At 32.6% G+C, this 21,342-nt stretch overlaps 1 protein-coding gene and 2 long non-coding RNA genes across 3 annotated transcripts in view; 1 reads left to right on the top strand and 2 right to left on the bottom strand.

Annotated features, from left to right (window-relative positions):
* The window catches only part of LOC127724764 (uncharacterized), a 567,962-nt gene that overhangs the window by 24,578 nt on the left and 522,042 nt on the right, over positions 1-21,342 (bottom strand). Inside the window, exon 4 of the long non-coding RNA XR_007992667.1 lies at positions 16,273-16,368. This is a non-coding gene — a long non-coding RNA (uncharacterized LOC127724764). The remainder of the gene's footprint in view (positions 1-16,272; positions 16,369-21,342) is intronic.
* The window catches only part of LOC127724646 (serine/threonine-protein kinase LATS1-like), a 135,289-nt gene that overhangs the window by 80,394 nt on the left and 33,553 nt on the right, over positions 1-21,342 (top strand). Inside the window, exon 6 of the mRNA XM_052231671.1 lies at positions 14,498-14,604. Coding sequence (XP_052087631.1) covers positions 14,498-14,604 — 107 coding nt within the window. The remainder of the gene's footprint in view (positions 1-14,497; positions 14,605-21,342) is intronic.
* Positions 1,747-12,625, bottom strand: LOC127724834 (uncharacterized). The gene is made up of 2 exons (XR_007992749.1): positions 12,353-12,625; positions 1,747-2,237 (listed from the first exon to the last, which is right to left on the bottom strand). It is a non-coding gene; the product is annotated as an uncharacterized LOC127724834 (long non-coding RNA).

Genomic DNA, 21,342 nt, shown 5'->3' with positions numbered 1-21,342 from the left:
TGATTTTTAGGCCCCGTTATCAACTTTGTCCACATTGAGGTCAAAAGGGTCTAAAATAAAACTTTGTTTGATTTCATCAAAAATTGAATTCTTGGGGTTCTTTGATATGCTGAATCTAACCATGTATTTAGATTTTGGATATTGGACCATAATAGGTGAATGTCCAATTTAAAATTTTTAAGTTCTTAGACCACATTCATTCTGTGTCAGAAACCTATGCTGTGTCAAATATTTAATCACAATCCAAATTCAGAGCTGTATCAAGCTTGAATGTTGTGTCCATACTTGCCCCAACTGTTCAGGGTTCGACCTCTGCGGTCATATCAAGCTGCGCCCTGCGGAGCATTTTATTTGTTAAATTATTTGTAATTTCTCTTTTATACAAGCATCCCGTAAATTTATGTAACATTTTTTTTAGAAATAACTCATATTTATTAAATGTTCATGAATTTAAAGAAACTGTCATTTTTTGCTGTATATTAATCTGATTAAAAAAAAATTCATCAGTGACTTTTTTATAAAATTTGGTACACATAATCTTCCTGAATAATGAAACCAAATGTAATTTTAAAAAACATGGGTCCATGCACTCATTTTCTAGCTATTGATTAAAATCAGTAGAAAAATACAGCTTTTAAAACAATGTCACATTTTGGCATTTATTGGTCAACCGGAAAGTGGTAACGTTATCTTTCCTACGTTATGTTTACTGGCTTTGTCATTTACTTTTATAGGTTGCTTAATTGACGCTCTAAAATCTGCGATATTTGCAGAAAAACACTATTGTTGTATAGCAAGAATCATGAATTCTAATATGACAACTTCATTTTTAATAAATGAATGATACTACTTCGAACTGTGAAATGCTTCTACTGGTATTTTGTAATTACTGTTCGAGGCTTTTATCTTTTGTTTTATGTTGCAAGTATATCGAAAACGTCAGACTCAAAACATTGAAACTTATCATTGCTGCCTTCATTGATTTCCACTAAAATGAGATAAACATATGGATATTATGTCGCCATCCGTCTGTTTCCTTTATAATGTTCTGGTTGACATGTTTTTATACGACCACAAAAAATTTTTTGCGTTCGTATAATGCTATCATGTCGTCGTCGTCCGAAGACACATTTGGTTTCCGGACAATAACTTTAGTTTAAGTGAATGGATCTCTATGAAATTTTACCAGAAGGTTCAATACCACAAAAGGACGGTTGGGATTGATATAGGGAGGGAGGTTATGGTACCAACAGTTTAGGAAGTAGGGGCCAAAAAACAAGCATTTTTGTAGTTTCTGGACCATAACTTGTGTGTAAGTGTAATGATCTCTCCGAAATTGTACCACAAGGTTCCATATCACAAAGGGAAGGCTGGGATTGAGTTTGGGGGTAATTGCCCCAAACGTTGAGGAATTAGGGGCCAAAAACAAGCATTTTTCTAGTTTCCAGACAATAACTTGTGTTTAAGTATATGGATCTCTCTAAAATTGTACTACAAGGTTCCATACCACACAGGGAAGGCAGGGGTTGAGTTTGGGGGTAATTACTCCAGGGAGGGCGTTCAAAAAGGTTGGAGGGGATTTTTTTTCCATTTTTTGGGGGGGTTTAAATTTTTTTTCTTCAAAATTTTTGAAAAGCTTCAAGAAGAAATCTTCAATTGCACAGTATTGCGCAATAGCAAGAAATCTTCAATAGCACAGTATTGCGCAACAGCACAGTATTATGCTGTGATATTGCACAATAGCAAGTAATCTTCAATTGCACAGTATTGCGCAATAGCAAGAAATCTTCAATTGAAAATAAATACAAATCTTTTAACCAATTTCAATGGGATTAATTTAAAGTCTTTAATTTTGGGGGTTCTAACCTTGTTTAACTATTTTGGTATTGGGCCCCATTTTTAAATTCGTCTACATTGAGGTCAAAAGGGCCCTGTTTTCAAATTAGTCCATATTACCGGGTAAGGTTTGAAGGGTCCAAAATTAAACTTTGTTTGATTTCAATTAAAATTAAATTTTTGGTGTTTTTTTATATGCTGAATCTAACCATGTTGTTAGATTTTGGATATTAGACCATTCTAGGTAAATTAAATGTCCCATTTCAAATTTTTAAGATCTTTGACCACATTTATTTTTTGTCAAACCTATATTATGTCAAAAATTTGATCACACTCCAAATTCAGACAGTATCAAGCTTGAATATTGTGTCCAAACTTTCCCCAACTGTTCAGGGTTTGACCTCTGCGGCCGTATCAGGCTGCGCTCAGCGAAGCATTTTATTAGAATGTGTATTTGGAGTGAATGGACCTGATACCGTTTTCAACAGGGTCCAAAATGGCGTTTTCCAGCTCATGCAGATTTTAAATTTAATTTTCCAATTGTAATGGGATTTTTATTATGGAAATAATTTTTAAACGTAAAGCTTTCAGTGAGCAGTGTCAGCATTATATCTTAACATAATTTATATGCACTTTTCATATATATATATATATATATATATATATATATATAAAAATAAGGAAATGTGGTATGATTGCCAATGAGACACTGAACTATCCACCAGAGTTCAAATGAAGTGAATGTAAGCAATTATAGGCAACAGTCCCCCCTTCAACAATGAGAAAAACCCATATTCGGCAATCGCAGTTACTGAAAGTTAGTTCAAAGCCAATTACAACTAGAAAATAAATTATGTTCTCCAAGATTAAAGTATCAGTCAGTATAAATCCAACGGATTTTGTACAATATGTTCAACTTTCCCTTCTCAACATGTCGCATATCAATCTACCGGTACGCGTAACCGTTTTATGTGTCAAGTGTTATTCATGTTATAAACGCTGTTCTTTTTTCTCTCGGATATAAGTTAAATTATATAATTGCACTCGTTTATAGGGAAATCAGTATAAGATTGGAGAAACTTCTCTAAATTGATTTAAGAATTATATTCATAGATTGATAGCAGAGAGATGTTTTCTTTCAAGAGTGTCTTTTGTTCATGATTGCTTGGCTGCTCAGTATCATATTTTTTTCTGTACATATATAGCAAAATTGTTTGGTTTGCTTTCGTGTCACTGCTTAAGTTTTATCATATACTTATCAGTCCCATTTACAGAAGAAAGCTAGAAAGAAATATGTTGTACTGTCTTAGAAAATCCAGAACGTATTGGTATATTTCTTTATATGATCATATGTGATTGTTTTTTGGATATGTTTACCTCTTGTTTCACATGTAAATGTGACAGAGTGTTTTTAAAATAAAGCATTATTGTATTGTATAATATAACTAGTGTACCACATCTGGTTTCTGCAAATGGAGTGTATGGAAATAAACGCAATCATCAGGACAAAGTCGGAGTTGGTCAGGTCAACATTTCTAACTCTTAGAAAATTTTTTAAATGTTTTTCTTGTATTTGTTTAAGAAATGTTGTCATCTTGCTTGGTTCCAAATTTTAAGTCAATCCTTTCAATAATAAAAAAGTATTTAGCATTTTCATATCGGTCAGGGCAATCGTCAGGACATTAGTGTAACCCTTAAAAAGGTTGTGTCTAGTGTTAACAAATTTCGTGAAGCAGAAACCTAAAATATACGTTAACATTCCAACATTTCCACAAGAAACATACTTCAATTAGTTGATTAAGAACTTTAAAACTGTTGATTGGATGCAGCCAGTTATAACTGCGGCCAATGAAAATCATTAACTAGTGTATCCGAAATTCTATCTTAATCCGCCAAGGCTAGAGAGTAGGGGACTGGATCGTAACCCTTGGCTAATGAAGATGAATTTTATCACGGCCTTTTATAGCTTACTATGAACATTATACCTTTTGATAGCTGGTGGATAATTATCACATTGGTAATCTGACCACATCTCCTTTTACAGCTCACCTGGCCCAAAGGGCCATGTGAGCTTACCCTATCACTTGTCGTCCATCTTCCATTAACTTTTACAAAGATCATCTCCTCTGAAACTACTGAGCAAAATTTAACCAAACTTGGCCACAATCATCATTGGGGTATTTTGTTATGACCCCGCTATAGCGGAGGGGGTATTAAGTGTTACCCTTGTCAGTCTGTACGTCCCAAAATTGGTTTCCATTCTCCAACTTGAGTTTGCCTCAACCAAATGTTATGAAACTTGTACACAATGCTTATTACCACAAAATACAGATCAAGTTTGAATTTTGGTAGCATCACTCTAACTGTTCTAGAATTATGCCCCTTTAGAAATGGAAAGATTACAAAATTTTTAGTTTCCTTTCTCTAACTTAAGTTTACCTCAACCAAATGTTATTAAACTTATACACAATGCTTATTACCACAAAACACCGATCAAATTTGAATTTTGGTGGCGTCACTAAATTAACTGTTCTAGAGTTTTGCCCCTTTATAAATGGAAAAATTGCTAAATTTTGGGTTTCCGTTCTTTAACTTAAGTTTGTCTCAACCAAATATTATGAAACTTATGCTTATTACCACAAAATACAGATCAAATTTGAATTTTGGTAGCGTCACTCTAACCGTTCTAGAGTTATGCCCCTTTATCAATGGAAAAATTACAAAATTTTTAGTTTCTGTTCTCTAACTTAAGTTTGCCTCAACCAAATGTTATGAAACTTATACACAATGCTTATTACCACAAAACACAGATCAAGTTTGAATTTTGGTGGGCACACTTTAACCATTCTAGAGTTTTGCTCCTTTATAAATGGAAAAATTGCTAAATTTTTAGTTTCCGTTCTCTAACTTAAGTTTGCCTCAACCAAATGTTATGAAACTTATACACAATGCTTATTACCACAAAATAAAGATCAAGTTTGAATTTTGGTGGCGTCACTTTAATCATTATTGAGTTATGCCCCTTTATAAATCGAAAAATTGCAAAATTTTAAGTTTCAGTTCTGTAACTTAAGTTTGCCCCAACCAAACATTATGAAACCTTTACACAATACTTATTACCACAAAACTCAGATCAAGTACAAATTTGGGTAGCGTCACTTTTATTGTTCTTGAGTTATGTCCCTTTATAATGTTGTATGCAAGCAGGGGCATCATCTGTGTCCATGGGGACACATTCTCCATTTATTTAATCATGAAACATTTAACTTATTAAACTATTTTTAGTGGTATGATGATGATTCTGAAAGATTAATTAAATTTTAGGACTTGATGCCTGAGATGACGGATAATAGAAAAGTTGATTATGCATAAATTATGCAATAGCAGGAGTGAAATACTAATACAGGGTCAGAGATAAAATAAAGATTGTCTTTTATAGAGACTGAGTGATGATAGATACAGTCAGAGATAAGATAATGAATTTCTATTTATATTATTTAAGGCTCTACTTTTGTATCAAAATTTAAATAAGGGAAAAAAAGCAATAATTAGAATAAAAGACAACGCAATGAAATCAGGCAGTTAGTTTTCTCGTATGAATTATTTTACATTTGTCATTTCGGGGCATTTTGTAGCTTACTATGAGTATGGGTTTTGTTCATTGTTAAAGGCTGTACGAAGACAATAGTTGTTAACTTCTACGTCACTTGGTCTCTGGTGGAGATTTGTCTCATTGGCAATCATACAACATCTTCCTTTTTTATACGACCGCAAAAAAATTTTTGTGGTCGTATATTGGTATGACATTTGGGGGTAATTGCCCAAAACGTTTAGGAATAAGGGGCCAAAAATAAGCATTTTTCTAGTTTCCAGACAATTACTTGTGTTCAAGTATATGGATCTCTCTGAAATTGTACTGTCAGGTACCATACCACAAAGGGAAGGCTGGGATTAATTTTGGGGTTAATTGCCACAAAATTTTAGGAATTAGGGGCAAAAAACAAGCATTTTTCTAGTTTCATGACAATAACTTGTGTGTAAGTGTATGGATCTTTATGAAATTGTACTACAAAGTTCCATATCACAAAGGGAAAGCAGGAATTGAGTTTGGGGGTAATTGCCCAAAACGTTTAGGAATAAGGGGCCAAAAAGGGGCCAAAAATAAGCATTTTTCTAGTTTCCAGACAATAACTTGTGTTCAAGTATATGGATCTCTCTGAAATTGTACTGTAAGGTACCATACCACAAAGGGAAGGCTGGGATTGATTTTGGGGGTAATTGCCGCAAAATTTTAGGAATTAGGGGCCCAAAAAAAGGGGCAAAAAACAAGCATTTTTCTAGTTTCAGGACAATAACTTGTGTGTAAGTGTATGAATCTTTCTGAAATTGTACTGCAAGGTTCCATATCACAAAGGGAAAGCTGGAATTGAGTTTGGGGGTAATTGCCCAAAACGTTTAGGAAAAAGGGGCCGAAAAGGGGCAAAAAATAAGTATTTTTCTAGTTTCCAGACAATAACTTGTGTTCAAGTGTATGGATCTCTCTGAAAATGTACTGCAAGGTACCATACCACAAAGGGAAGGCTGGGATTGATTATGGGGGTAATTGCCTCAAAAATTTAGGAATTAGGGGCCAAAAAAGGGCAAAAAACAAGCATTTTTCTATTTTCAGGACAATAACTTGTGTGTTAGTGTATGGATCTTTATGAAATTGTACTACAAGGTTCCATATCACTAAGGGAAAGCTGGGTTTGAGTTTGGGGGTAATTGCCCTAAACGTTTAGGAATTTGGGGCCAAAAAGGGGCCAAAAAACAAGCATTTTTCTAGTTTCCAGACAATAACTTGTGTTCAAGTGCATGGATCTCTCTGAAATTGTACTGCAAGGTACCGTACCACAAAGGGAAGGCTGGGATTGAGTTTGGGGGTGATGAATGATAAGGGGGTTCAAAAAATTTGGGGGGGATTTTTTTTTTCAATTTTTTTCTTAAAAATTTTCCATTTTAAATTGGTTATTTCTGATTTATATATAAAAGCAAATAATAATGATATGGTTTGAATAGGTAAATTAAATTTTTTTAAGTTCTTGGACCACATTCATTCTGTGTCAGAAACCTGTGCTGTGTCAAATATTTAATCACAATCCAAATTCAGTGCTGTATCAAGGTTGAATATTGTGTCCATACTTGCCACAACTGTTCAGGGTTCGACCTCTGCGGTCGTATCAAGCTGCGCCCAGCGGAGCATTTTATTATATAAATATATTTATGAATATAATCTATTCCAGATTATTTTATAAAATTAGAGATGCGTATGTTAATTTTTTATAGGAAAATATGTGAGTTTTCAAAAGCACATGTGTCGACTACTCTCTCTAAAAAATAATTATAAATGGCATAGTCAATTCTTTTGTTTTTGGTTTGTGAACAACACCCCCTCCCTCTCTCCCCCCCAAAAAAACCAACATAATAAATAAAAAAAAAAATTAGATTTAAAGTTGAAGAAGCTGGTGCACAACTTCATGTCCACCCTAAAGAAGAATCAGTGCAAGTTTCTGGGAATTCTGTCAATTTGTTTTCAAGGAGTCGAGGCAATCTGTATTCATAAGCGAATCAAGAGGTCTAGTTGACAAAGGCATTGAGCGTTTTTGGGGACAAAATACGACGATATCATAACAAATTAGATGATATACAAAAACGTTTGTATTCATAAGAAAAAATAGCACAACTTAGTAACAAATTATTTTTTCTTAAAATCAATATTATCCATATTCAACAGACATGGGATTGCAAAAACATGATTTAATTGCGTACTAGACATGAGCTTTACTGAAATGGCACAGTTATTCCTGCTTCTCTCTGTCGTCACACACTCGTATAAAAACAACAAATCAACAACTTCATTATAGTTTGGCTAATTTACAAAAGTACAAGTTATGAAATGAACAAGTAAGAATATAGCTTATGGTTTTGAACTTTTTTCAAACTGGCTACAAAAACTAATAATCATGATTCATTTCATTAAACTTCTTTACAACAAAGACTATTTTCACAGTTACACTTCGACTTCAGCCAGGAACCTACCTTTAATTCACAAAATAGCACATCAGAAAGGAATTAACATACAGTGGTTGCTTCTTATTTATCATGTTGTAATGTTATCTATCGGAAGCGACTGAGGGATGGGAGAGAGAGAAATTATTTCTTTAACAAGAAAATTATGTCCAACATAGAACATCAGTTTCATTAAGAATCCATGTCAGTTTAAAAAAGAAATGAGGTAACATCATGCATTTTTATAAAACAATTATCTGATCTTTCATTCCAAACAGGCATTTAGGTTTATGATAGCATTTCTTTTTTTATACGCCCGTTTACCGGACGTATTATGGTATACTGTTGTCCATCTGTCCGTCTGTCTGTCCGTCCGTCGTCAACATGTCGGACATTAACTCAAAAACGCTTTAACCAATTTGCATAAAACTTTGGTGAATTGTTTATATCTATTGACGTGAGCTCCCTTTCGTTTTTTATGAATTTTAGATTTTATGTTTCCGAGTTATGGGGTTTTATTCATAAAAAAAGGGGGATTTTCCAGTTTTCTGAAAAAAATCAAAAATGCTTTCGGCAGTTCTTATGAAACTTTGGTGAATTGTTTATATCTATTGATGTAAGCTCCGTTTAGAATTTTATAAATTTTAGATTTTACATTTCTGAGTTGTGGGGTTTTATTCATTAAAAAAGGGGGGATTTTCCAGTTTTCAGACAATAACTCAAAAATGCTGTCAGCAATTCTCATGAAACTTTTGTGAATTGTTTATATCTATTGATGTAAGCTCCCTTTACATTTTCATAAATTTCTAATATGACATTGAGAATTAATTGAACTTTAATTGTTTATACTCTGACAACAGATTTACTAAGTATTGTGCAACAGCACAGTGTATTGCACAACAGCAAAAAATCTTTAATTGAATATAAATTCAATTCATATAACCAATTTCAAGTTCTTTGAATATATTTATTCAGAAACCTATAATATGTCAAATATTTAATACAATCCAAATTCAGACCTGTAACAAGCTTGAATATTGTGTCCATTTTTGCCCCAACTGTTCAGGGTTGGACCTCTGCGGGCGTATCCAGCTGCGCTCAGCGAAGCAGTTTATTTAATGAAAGCAACTTGTCCTAATTGTATAAGATAATTATTATCTCAGATATCTATATTTAAAACTCTCACCCCTGTACATCACAAAATATTAAACATTTTAATTGTTGCATAGTGTAATCATACTTGTTATCTTTAAGTGTTTATTGTCCAATTAACACCTTTGACCATCAATAATCTGTTAATCATTTGATCTCGGGTTAATTAGTGTCATCACTCCTGATTACACTATGCAACAATTAAAATATTTACTTTGCAATTTCCTTCCATCAGACAATTTGTAAGCATAGATGAATTCGAATCAGCTTATTTCAAAAAGCAATTATTTTATTAAAAATTTGATGAATGTTGTCAGTAATGAAAGACGAACAAGAAAGTGAAAATGAACACATTTTTTTTGCAATGTCCCACAAATCATTATAAAACATCATATTATTATTTTCAGACAACTAAAATCCATGAATTTAAGAACACACCAATATGTAACTTTTGCTCAAACCACGAGAATAAAAGTACTTTCACAGTATAGTAATTTTTATACTACCGCAAAACAATTTTGTGGTCGTATATTGGTATGATGTTGGCGTCGTCGTCGTCCGAAGACACATTGGTTTTCGCACTCTAACTTTAGTTTAAGTGAATGGATCTTTTTGAAATTTTACCATAAGGTTAAATACCACAAAAGGAAGGTTGGGATTGATTTTGGGGTTATGGTACCAACAGTTAAGGAATTAGGGGCCAAAAAGGGGCCAAAAATAAGCATTTTCTAGTTTCCAGACAATAACTGTGGAACGTTGTATGGATCTCTCTGAAATTATACTACAAGTTTCCATACCACAAAGGGATGGTTAGGATTTACTTTGGGGGGTTATTGCTCAATCCGTTTAGGAATTAGGGGCAAAAAAGGGGGAAAAACAAGGTTGTCCTGGTTAATGGACAAATACTTTAGTACAAAACATAATTTAAAGCAGTGTAAGGGAGATAAATCAAATACATCATTGAAATTATCTCCCTTACACTGCTTTTAAATTATGTATAAAATAATGGTTAATAAACAATAAAGATAATTTAAAACAGTGTAAGGGAGGTAATCCAAATACAACGTTTTGGTTACTTCCCTTACACTGCTTTTAAATTATGTTTAAAGAAATACATATTTATAAAGGAAGACCAGTAAAAATATCTGCAAATGTTGCATCATTTTATTTTACAAAAAAATCCATATGAAAGATTTGACACTATATTTTTAATTCTATTATAAAATAGATTAAGTTAGCACTATGGTAAATTTAAATGGGTAATTATGGTTGCCAACTCCATTGGAAATTTGAATTGAGATTATCACCATATTTTGAGGGAAAGAATTTTTTTGGGGAAAAAAAGGGGGGGGGATAAAAAGAAATTGTGGGGGGTCAATTTTTTCTCATTTCAGATTTCAGAAATTAAAAAGAATTATTCTTCAAATATTATTTTTTTTTCAAATTTCAAATATTGAAAAATTTCAAGAAGTAATCTTTAATTGCACAGTATGGTGCATTAGATTTGTTAAATCTTTGATCACATTTATTTATTTGTTATGCCGAATCTAACAGTGTATTTAGATTTTTAATTTTGGGTCCAGTTTTCAAAATAGTCTACATTAAGGTCCAAAGGGTCCAAAATTAAACTTTGTTTGATTTTAGCAAAAATTGAATATTTGAGGTTCTTTGATATGCTGAATCTATACCTGTATTTAGATTTTTGATTTTTGGCCCAGTTTTCAAGTTGGTCCAAATTGGGGTCCAAAATTAAACTTTGTTTGATTTCAACAAAAATTGAATATATGGGGTTCTTTGATATGCTGAATCTAACCATGTATTTAGATTTTTTATTTGTGGACCCCGTTATCAAATTGGTTCATATTGAGGTCAAAAGGGTCCAAAATTAAACTTTGTTTGATTTCATCTAAAATTGAATTATTGGGGCTCTTTGATATTCCAAATCTAACCGTGTATTTAGATTTTTAATTTTGGGTCCTGTTTTTTAAATTGGTCTACATTAAGGTCCAAAGGGTCCAAAATTAAACTTAGTTTGATTTCAACAAAAATTGAATATATGGGGTTCTTTGATATGCTGAATCTAAACATGTGTTTAGATTTTTGATTATGGGCCCAGTTTTCAAGTTGGTCCAAGATAGGGTCCAGTATTTAAACTTTGTTTGATTTCAACAAAAATTGAATATATGGGGTTCTTTGATATGCTGAATCTAAACATGTATTTAGATTTTTGATTATGGGCCCATTTTTCAAGTTGGTCCAATTTGGGGTCCAAAATTAAACTTTGTTTGATTTCAACAAAAATTGAATATATGAGGTTCTTTGATATGCTGAATCTAACCATGTATTTAGATTTTTTATTTGTAGGCCCCGCTATCAAATTGGTTCATATTGAGGTCAAAAGGGTCCAAAATTAAACTTTGTTTGATTTCATCAAAAATTGAATTATTGGGGTTCTTTGATATTCCAAATCTAACCGTGTTTTTAGATGTTTAATTTGGGTCCCGTTTTTTAAATTGGTCTTCATTGAGGTCCAAAGGGTCCAAAATTAAACTTAGTTTGATTTTAACAAAAAATGAATTCTTTGGGTTCTTTGATATGCTGAATCTAAACATGTGTTGAGATTTTTGATTATGGGCCCAGTTTTCAAGTTGGTCCAAGTTGGGGTCCAAAATTAAACTTTTTTTGATTTCAACAAAAATTGAATATATGGGGTTCTTTGATATGCTGAATCTAACCATGAATTTAGATTTTTTATTTGTGGGCCCCGCCATCAAATTGGTTCATATTGAGGTCAAAAGGGTCCAAAATTAAACTTTGTTTGATTTCATCAAAAATTGAATTATTGGGGTTCTTTGATATTCCAAATCTAACCGTGTATTTAGATTTTTAATTTTAAGTCCCGTTTTTTAAATTGGTCTACATTAAGGTCCAAAGGGTCCAAAATTAAACTTAGTTTGATTTTAGCAAAAATTGAATTCTTGGGGTTCTTTGATATGCTGAATCTAAACATGTGTTTAGATTTTTGATTATGGGCCCAGTTTTCAAGTTTGTCCAAGTTGGGGTCCAAAATTAAACTTTGTTTGATTTTAACAAAAATTGAATATATGGGGTTCTTTGATATGCTGAATCTAACCATGTATTTTGATTTTAGACATTGGACCATAATAGGTAAATTAAAAAAATTCAAGTTCTTAGACCACATTCTTTCTGTGTCAGAAACCTATGCTGTTTCAAATATTTAATAACAATCCAAATTCAGAGCTGTATCAAGCTTGAATGTTGTGTCCATACTTGCCCCAACTGTTCAGGGTTCGACCTCTGCGGTCGTATCAAGCTGTGCCCCAGCGAAGCATTTTATTTGAATTTCTATAATAATGTCCAATTTAACGTTTTCAAATTAATCTCTTTAGATATTTTTTAAAAATGTTCTGTAGATAGTACAGAGTTGTCTTTAAATCAATATTTAAAACACTCAAAGAAATATATTTATTCTCTAGAATATGTTTTCTTGAAGTTTTAAAGGGAGATAAGAGTCCAATCACTTGATAATTTATTCATAGATATTAGATTATCTCCCTTGAAATCGTATTGACAGCATAATTTAATTCACATATATTTTAATGAATTTTACATGTTTTAATTCAAGTTGATATCTTGTGTTTTAAAAATATAGAAAACGTGCGAAAACTTGACAATTATATAGCAATTAAAAAATTGCCATCTGACCTTCAGAAGACTTTACAATTTGATATTTCTTACAAAAAGTACATCTATAAAGATGTGGAATTAAAATTTTACACTATTGTAAGTATACTTTCTTTTGTCACACAGCAACTTGCTAATAACAACATTTGACTTTCTTAGAGCTAAACTGTTTAACCTGTTAATGAGATTGTAGGAATAAATTCAAACTGCAATTTGGAAAAATATTATTGTAAATGGTATTGTGAAAGGGCAAAACCTAATGGATAAGCAATGTAAAATAAAACACAATTTGAAGGAGATTGCTTCTATGCTGAAATTTTCTAATTATATTTCAGATATATCAATAATGTATCTTGAAAGGCTGGTCAGAAGAAAAATGCATGAAAAGAGGATTTTATAAGTTTTTTCCTTCTGATCATTGAACAAAATCAACAAATTAAAAAACCCTAGCCTTAGTTTTACTGTGGTAACATGCAGGCATGCCAAACAGAGGGACAATTATTACCCATTTGAATCTATCCTCAAACGAACACAAATGTAAAAGCTAGACAACAGTCCATAAAATTTAATTTCAGGATTCCTTAACATCACTCCATTCCCTTTTTTGTCACCCGCGCAACGCATTGTGGGGGACATAGAAATACCGGGTGTCCGTCTGTGCATCTTTCAGTCCGATCTTGTTAGCGCTCTCACGTGTACAGTTCTTGCCAGATTTTTATCAATTTATATCATGGGTTTATATCAGCAATGTCTTGGTCTTGAGTTCAAAAATCTGTGCCAATCAATTATTTTTGCAAGAGTTATGCCCCTTGGAAACATTAATTATAAGACATAATCTTTCAATCAGTTTAATTGAGGTCTGGAGCTGGCATGTCAGTAACTGCTAGTAGTCCTTTGTTCATTTATGTATCTTTGTCATTTTGCTTAGTTTCTTTTGTTACCTATTCTGACATCGGACTCGGACTTCTTTTCAACTGAGTTTTACTGTGCGTATTGCTATGTGTTTCTTTATTCTACATTGGCTAGAGGTCTAGGGGAAGGGTTGAGATCTCACAAAACATGTTTAACCCCGCCGCAATTTTGCGCCCGTCTCAAGTCAGGAGCCTCTGGCCTTTGTTACTCTTGTATGTTTTTTAATTTTAGTTCATTCGTATGTTTTGGAGTTTGGTGTGACGTCCATTTTCAGTGAACTAGTACACAATTGTATTTAGGGGCCAGCTGAGGACCACCTCCGGGTGCGGGATTTTCTCGCTGCGTTGAAGACCCATTGGTGGCCTTCGGCTGTTGTCTGCTCTTTGGTCGGGTTGTTGTCTCTTTGACATATTCCCCATTTCCATTCTCAATTTTATATTATGTGGAAAATTGCATCATTAGCGCTCTCATGTGTACAATTCTTGTCAGATTTTTATAAAACTTATAACATAAGTTTATATTAGCAATGTCTTGGACGAGTTCGAAAATCAGTGCTGATCAATTATTTTTAAAAGAGTTATGCCCCTTAGAAACATTAGTTTTTACCTGTAAATGAATTCTTAAATGGGAGATCATTTTCAACAAAGTATCTTTAGGTACTAGAAAAACCTATTATGCTATATATAGGAGCATTGCTTGACATGCAAATATACTTTCATTCATAGCAATTTAAACAGTCAAACGCTTATAGCGACTCAAGTGGAATTGGTATCAATTGTTTCAAAAATATATCAGAATATGAACCTTTTTTTTAAATGGTATTACTTTTTTGCTTTTTTGAAAGGTTACTCAGAATCCTGTGATTGGTGGAGTGTCGGTGTAATCTTATATGAAATGATCGTTGGACAGCCACCATTTTATGCCCCAACACCAGCAGAAACACAGTATAAGGTAAATGTTATATGCAATTATTCAGAAAAATCCTGTTGTTTTCATTTTTAACCAGATTTTTTAAGGAAAAAAATCGGTTATTGATTTGGGGATGTATGGCGGGGAGGCGGGTGGGTGGCTGCCAAACAGTGTCCGTTCATTAACATGAAAACGCTTTGACGAAATTTTTTCAAATTTAGATATGTTGTTTCCTGTGACTAAATGAAGGTCAAGTTCAATTTTAACGATTTAGCTTTTTATCCTTTTTGAGTTATAGCCCTTTCTAGTAGCCAAAAGTGGTACTTATTATGTGATTGAGTTGAATCCCTTTGAACAGAAATGGTTAATTATATATATAAAGTTTAATTACACTTACAGATAAGTTTTATAGATTTTGAAAAGACATTGTAATAATGATAAATGACATTTAGGATTTTTATTTTCTCTTCTTTGGTAAATTGTTTGAAGAATTTTTTGGTAGGTTTTTTTGTTATTCTGTATAAACTAATTTTCTGAATGCTATATATATTTTTTTGATGAAGCAAACTCCTTTAAAAACTAAGCTTATATTCTATTAATAAACATATATTTAGATTTCTGATTTTGGGCCCAGTTTTCAAGTTGGTCCAAATCGGGGTCCAAAATTAAACTGTGTTTGATTTCAACATAAGTTGAATATATATAGGGTTCTTGAAAAGCTGAATCTAAACCTGTATTTATTTTCATTATTAATTAGATTATAAATACCACATTGAGATCCAAAGGGTCCTAAATTAAAATTTTGTTTAATTTCTTCCAAAAATGAATTCTTGGGGTTCTTTGATATACTGATTCTAACAATGTTTTAGTGGTTAAATCATATCTAATTTTATTGATTATAATTTGAAAATAGATATAACATCATATCTAATTTAGAAAACTATTTTTTAGTGGTTGAATCATATCTAATATTAGAGAACTATTTGTATATAATTTATTCAGTTTGAATTATTATACTTTTGCGGTCGTATATTGGTATCACTTCGTCGGCGTCGTCCAAAGAGATTTGGTTTCCGGACAATAACTTTGTTATATATAATATATAATAAGTGTATGGATCTCTATGAAATTTAACCAAAAGGATCAATACCACAAAAGGAAGGTTGGGATTGTTTCTGGGGCTGATGGTCCCAACTCTGTTTAGGAATTAGGGGCCTAAAAGGGGCCCAAAACAAGCATTTTTCTAATTTCAGGACAATAACTTGTGTATAAGTATTTAGATTGCTCTGAAATTGTACCACAACGTTCCTCAAAAGAAAATTCTCTTCAAATATTATTTTTTTTGGTGGGGAAAGGGGGGTTAAAAAAATTTAAAAAAAATTTTTGGGGGGGGGGGGGTCAATTTTTTTTCCCCTCAAGATTTAAGAAATTGTCAATTTTCCAAAGAAAAAAATTGGGGGTCACAATTTATTTTGCTAATTCTTTGTATATAATCTGAAAACAGATTTACTAAGTATTGCGCAACAGCACAGTGTATTGCACAACAGCAAGAAATCTTCAATTGAATATAAATTCAAATCATACAACCAATTTCAAGTTCTTTGACTACATTTATTCTGTGTCAGAAACCTATAATGTGTCAAATATTTAATTACAATTTAAATTCAGACCTGTATCTGAAATAGACCACAGTAATTCTGTGTGAGAAACCTATTTTGTGTCAGATATTTAATTACAATCCAAATTCTGACCTGTATCAAGCGCGAATATTGTGTCCATTTTTGCCCCAACTGTTCAGGGTTGGACCTTTGCGGTCGTATCCAGCTGTGCTCAGCGAAGCAATTTATTATTCGAATCAAACTGGAAACAAATAATTATAATATAAATTTAACACGAGCATGACATCAATTACGTTTTGCAGACGTTGTGACAAAACTGCTATACTTTTTGATACAATCTAAAAATCTTGTTGCCTAACGAAAAACATAATAAACTATTTAGTTTTAAAAAGAAAAATTGAAGAACTTTCCCCACCAATTTTTAGCTCACCTGGCCCGTAGGGCCAAGTGAGCTTTTCTCATCACTTGGCGTCTGTCGTCCGTCGTCCGTCGTCCTTCGTCGTCGTCGTTGTCGTTAGCTTTTTACAAAAATCTTCTCCTCTGAAACCACTGTGCCAACTTTAACCAAACTTGGCCACAATCATCATTAGGGTATCTAGTTTAAAAAATGTGTCCGATGACCCCAACAACCAACCAAGATGGCCGCCATGGCTAAAAATAGAACATAGGGGATAATGTAGATTTTGGCTTATATCTCTGAAACCAAAGCATTTAGAGTAAATATGAAAGGGGTAAAACTGATTATCAGGTCAAGATCTATCTGCCCTGAAATTTTCAGATAAATCTGACATCCTGTTGTTGGGTTGCTGCCCCTGAATTGGTAATTTTAAGGAAATTTTGCAGTTTTTATACGACCGCAAAAAAAATTTTGTGGTCGTATATTGGTATGATGTTGGCGTCGTCGTCCGAAGACACATTGGTTTTCGCATTCTAACTTTAGTTTAAGTGAATGGATCTCTATGAAATTTTACCACAAGGTTTAATACCACAAAAGGAAGGTTGGGATTGATTTATGGGGTTATGGTACCAACAGTAAAGGAATTAGGGGCCAAAAATAAGCATTTTTGTAACTTCCAGACATAACTTGTGTGTTAGTGTATGGATCTTTCTGACATTGTACCACAAGGTTCCATATCACAAAAGGAATGCTGGGATTGATTTTGGGGGTAATTGCCTCAAAATTTTAGGAATTAGGGGCAAAAAAAGGGGCAAAAAACAAGCATTTTTCTAGTTTCATGACAATAACTTGTGTGTAAGTGTATGGATCTTTCTGAAATTGTACTACAAGGTTCCATATCACAAAGGGAAAGCTGGAATTGAGTTTGGGGGTAATTGCCGAAATGTTTAGGAATTGGGGGCCAAAAAGGGGTCAAAAATAAGCATTTTTGTCGAGCCTTCGACTTTTGTCGAAAAAGCGAGACATAGCGATCCTACATTCCGTCGGCGTCGTTGTTGTCGTCGTCGGCGGCGGCGTCCACAAATATTCACTCTGTGGTTAAAGTTTTTGAAATTTTAATAACTTTCTTAAACTATCCTGGATTTCTACCAAACTTTGACAGAAGCTTGTTTATGATCATAAGATAATATTCAAAAGTAAATTTTGTAAAAAAAAAATCCATTTTTTCCGTATTTTACTTATAAATGGACTTAGTTTTTCTGCCAAGAAACATTACATTCACTCTGTGGTTAAAGTTTTTGAAATTTTAATAACTTTCTTAAACTATCCTGGATTTCTACCAAACTTGGAAAGAAGCTTGTTTATGATCATAAGATAGTATCCAGAAGTAAATTTTGTAAAAAAAAAAATCCTTTTTTTTCTTATTTTACTTATAAATGGACTTAGTTTTTCTGCCAAGAAACATTACATTCACTCTGTGGTTAAAGTTTTTGAAATTTTAATAACTTTCTTAAACTATCCTGGATTTCTACCAAACATGGACAGAAGCTTGTTTATGATCATAAGAAAGTATCCAGAAGTAAATTTTGTAAAAAAAAAATCCATTTTTTCCGTATTTTACTTATAAATGGACTTAGTTTTTCTGCCAGTTAACATTACATTCACTCAGTGGTTAAAGTTTTTAAAATTTTAACAACTTTCTTAAACTATCCTGGATTTGTACCAAACTTGGACAGAAGCTTGTTTATGATTAAAAGCTAGTATCTAGAAGGAAATTTTGTTAAAATTTTGTTTGATTTTTTCCGTATTTTACTTATAAATGGACTTTGTTTTTCTTCCAGTTAACATTACATACAGTCTGCAGTTTAAGTTTTTAAAACATTTATTAGATTCATAAACTATCCTGGATTTTTACCAAACTTGGACAGAAGCTACTTACAATCAAAAAATAGTATAGAGAGGAATATTTTTATTTATTTTTTTCCTCATTTTTGTTGAGCCTGCGATTAACAGCAAAAGTAGGCGAGACACTGGGTTCCGTGGAACCCTTACAAATTTTTCTAGTTTCCAGACAATAACTTGTGTTCAAGTGTATGGATCTCTCTGAAATTGTACTGCAAGGTACCATACCACAAAGGGAAGGCTGGGATTGAGTTTGGGGGTGATGATTCATAAGGGGGTTCAAAAAAATTTTTTTTTCTTTTAAAATTTTCCATTTTAAGTTGGTTATTTCTGATTTATATTTAAAAGCAAATAATAATATGGTAGGAGATACACACCAAACAGGATGTGTAAATTATTATATAATAAGTATTTTGCAATAGCAAGAAATTTTCAATTGCACAGTATTGCACAATAGCAAGAAATCTTCAATTGCACAGTATTGCGCAATAGCAAGAAATCTTCAATTGCACAGTATTGCGCAATAGCAAGAAATATCCAATAGCACAATATTGCGCAATAGCAAGAAATTGTCACTTGTACAGTATTCCGCAATAGCAAGAAATATTTAATTGCACAGTATTGTGCAAAAGAAGATACTTCGTATAAATTGCTTATTTCTTGACCAATTTCAATTGGGTTTTATTCTTGAATTCTTGGGGTTCTTTAATATGCTGAATCTAACCGTGTATTTAGTTTTTGGATTTTGGGCCCCGTTTTTAAATTGGTCCACATTGAGGTCCAAAGGGTCCAAAATTAAACTTTGTTTGATTTCATCAAAAATTGAATTATTGGGGTTCTTTGATATGCTGAATCTAACGGTGTATTGAGATTCTTAATTTTTGGTTCCGTTTTCAAATTGGTCTACATTAAGGTCCAAAGGGTCCAAAATTAAACTTAGTTTGATTTTAACAAAAATTGAATTCTTAGGGTTCTTTGATATGCTGAATCTAAACATGTATTTAGATTTTTGATTATGGGCCCAGTTTTCAAGTTTGTCCAAGTTGGGGTCCAAAATTAAACTTTGTTTGATTTCAACAAAAATTGAATATTTGGGGTTCTTTGATATGCTTAATCTAACCATGTATTTAGATTTTTGATTTTTGGGCCCCGTTATCAACTTTGTCCACATTGAGGTCAAAAGGGTCCAAAATTAAACTTTGTTTGATTTCATCAAAAATTGAATTCTTGGGGTTCTTTGATATGCTGAATCTAACCATGTATTTAGATTTTGGATTTTGGACCATAATAGGTGAATGTCCAATATAAAATTTTTAAGTTCTTAGACCACATTCATTCTGTGTCAGAAACCTATGCTGTGTCAAATATTTAATCACAATCCAAATGCAAAGCTGTATCAAGCTTGAATGTTGTGTCCATACTTGCCCCAACTGTTCAGGGTTCGACCTCTGCGGTCGTATCAAGCTGCGCCCTGCGGAGCATTTTATTGGTTATTATCTTGAATATTATTATAGATAATTAATAAAAGTAAGATCTACAAATAAGTTGTCATGACCAAAATTGTCAGTCGACCCCTTTAGGAGTTATTGCCCTTAATAGTCAATTTTTAAAAAATTTTTGTAAATTGTCGTCGTCGTTGTCATTAGCTTTTTACAAAAATCTTCTCCTCTGAAACCACTGTGTAAAATTTAACCAAACTTGGCCACAATCATCATTAGGGTATCTAGTTTAAAAAATGTGTCCTATGACCCCGCCAACCAACCAAGATGGCCGCCATGGCTTAAAATAGAACATAGGGGTAAAATGTAGATTTTGGCTTATATCTCTGAAACCAAAGCATTTAGAGTAAATCTGAAATAGGGTAAAACTGTTTATCAGGTCAAGATCTATCTGCCCTGAAATTTTCAGACAAATCTGACATCCTGTTGTTGGGTTGCTGCCCCTGAATTGGTAATTTTAAGGAAATTTTGCAGTTTTTGGTTATTATCTTGAATATTATGATAGATAATTAATAAAAGTAAGATCTACAAATAAGTTGTCATGACCAAAATTGTCAGTCGACCCCTTTAGGAGTTATTGCCCTTAATAGTCAATTTTTAACAATTTTTTGTAAATTTTTGTAATCTTTTACTAAAATCTTCTTCTCTGAAACTACTGAGACAAATTTAACCATACTTGGCCATAATCATTATTAGGGTATCTAGTTTAAAAAATTTGTCCGATGACCCCGCCTTCCAACCATCATGGCCGACTTGGTTAAAAATAGAACATAGGGGTAAAATGCAGTTTTTGGTTTATATCTCTGAAACTTAAGCATTTAGAGCAAATCTGACAGGTGGCAAAATTGTTTATCAGATTTAGATTTATCTGCCCTGAAATTTTCAGACGAATCCGACAACCAGTTGTTGGGTTGCTGCCCCTGAGTTAGTAATTATACAAAAATTTTGCAGTTTTTTGTTATTATCTTAGATATCATTATAATATCTAATATCTAATACTATTAATTATGATTTTAACCTTATTTTACATGATTTCCAAAGCATCAGTAAATACAGGTGAGCGACACAGGCTCTTGAGAGCCTCTAGTTATTTTCTATGATTTTACCATGCTTATTTGATATACAGCCGATCAAAACCCCAATTGTAAAAAAAATATAACGTTTTTCACGTTGTGACAAGATGGCTATACTTTTTGAAGTCATTGCAGTAATGACTAAACTTATGTTTCCAGCAAGAAAATATCATAAACCAAGAAAAAAGTAAATGAAATATAAATATTTTTCCTCTCAGCTTTTCCAATTTCGCGATATAAATGCACGAACCCGATATATGCTTACCTTGCATATGCTTAGACATTTTTCA

This window comes from Mytilus californianus, unplaced genomic scaffold, assembly GCF_021869535.1.
Source record: "Mytilus californianus isolate M0D057914Y unplaced genomic scaffold, xbMytCali1.0.p SCAF_14, whole genome shotgun sequence".
NCBI classification, from domain to species: Eukaryota; Metazoa; Mollusca; class Bivalvia; order Mytilida; family Mytilidae; genus Mytilus; species Mytilus californianus.
This window is presented reverse-complemented; position numbering and strand designations above follow the sequence as displayed.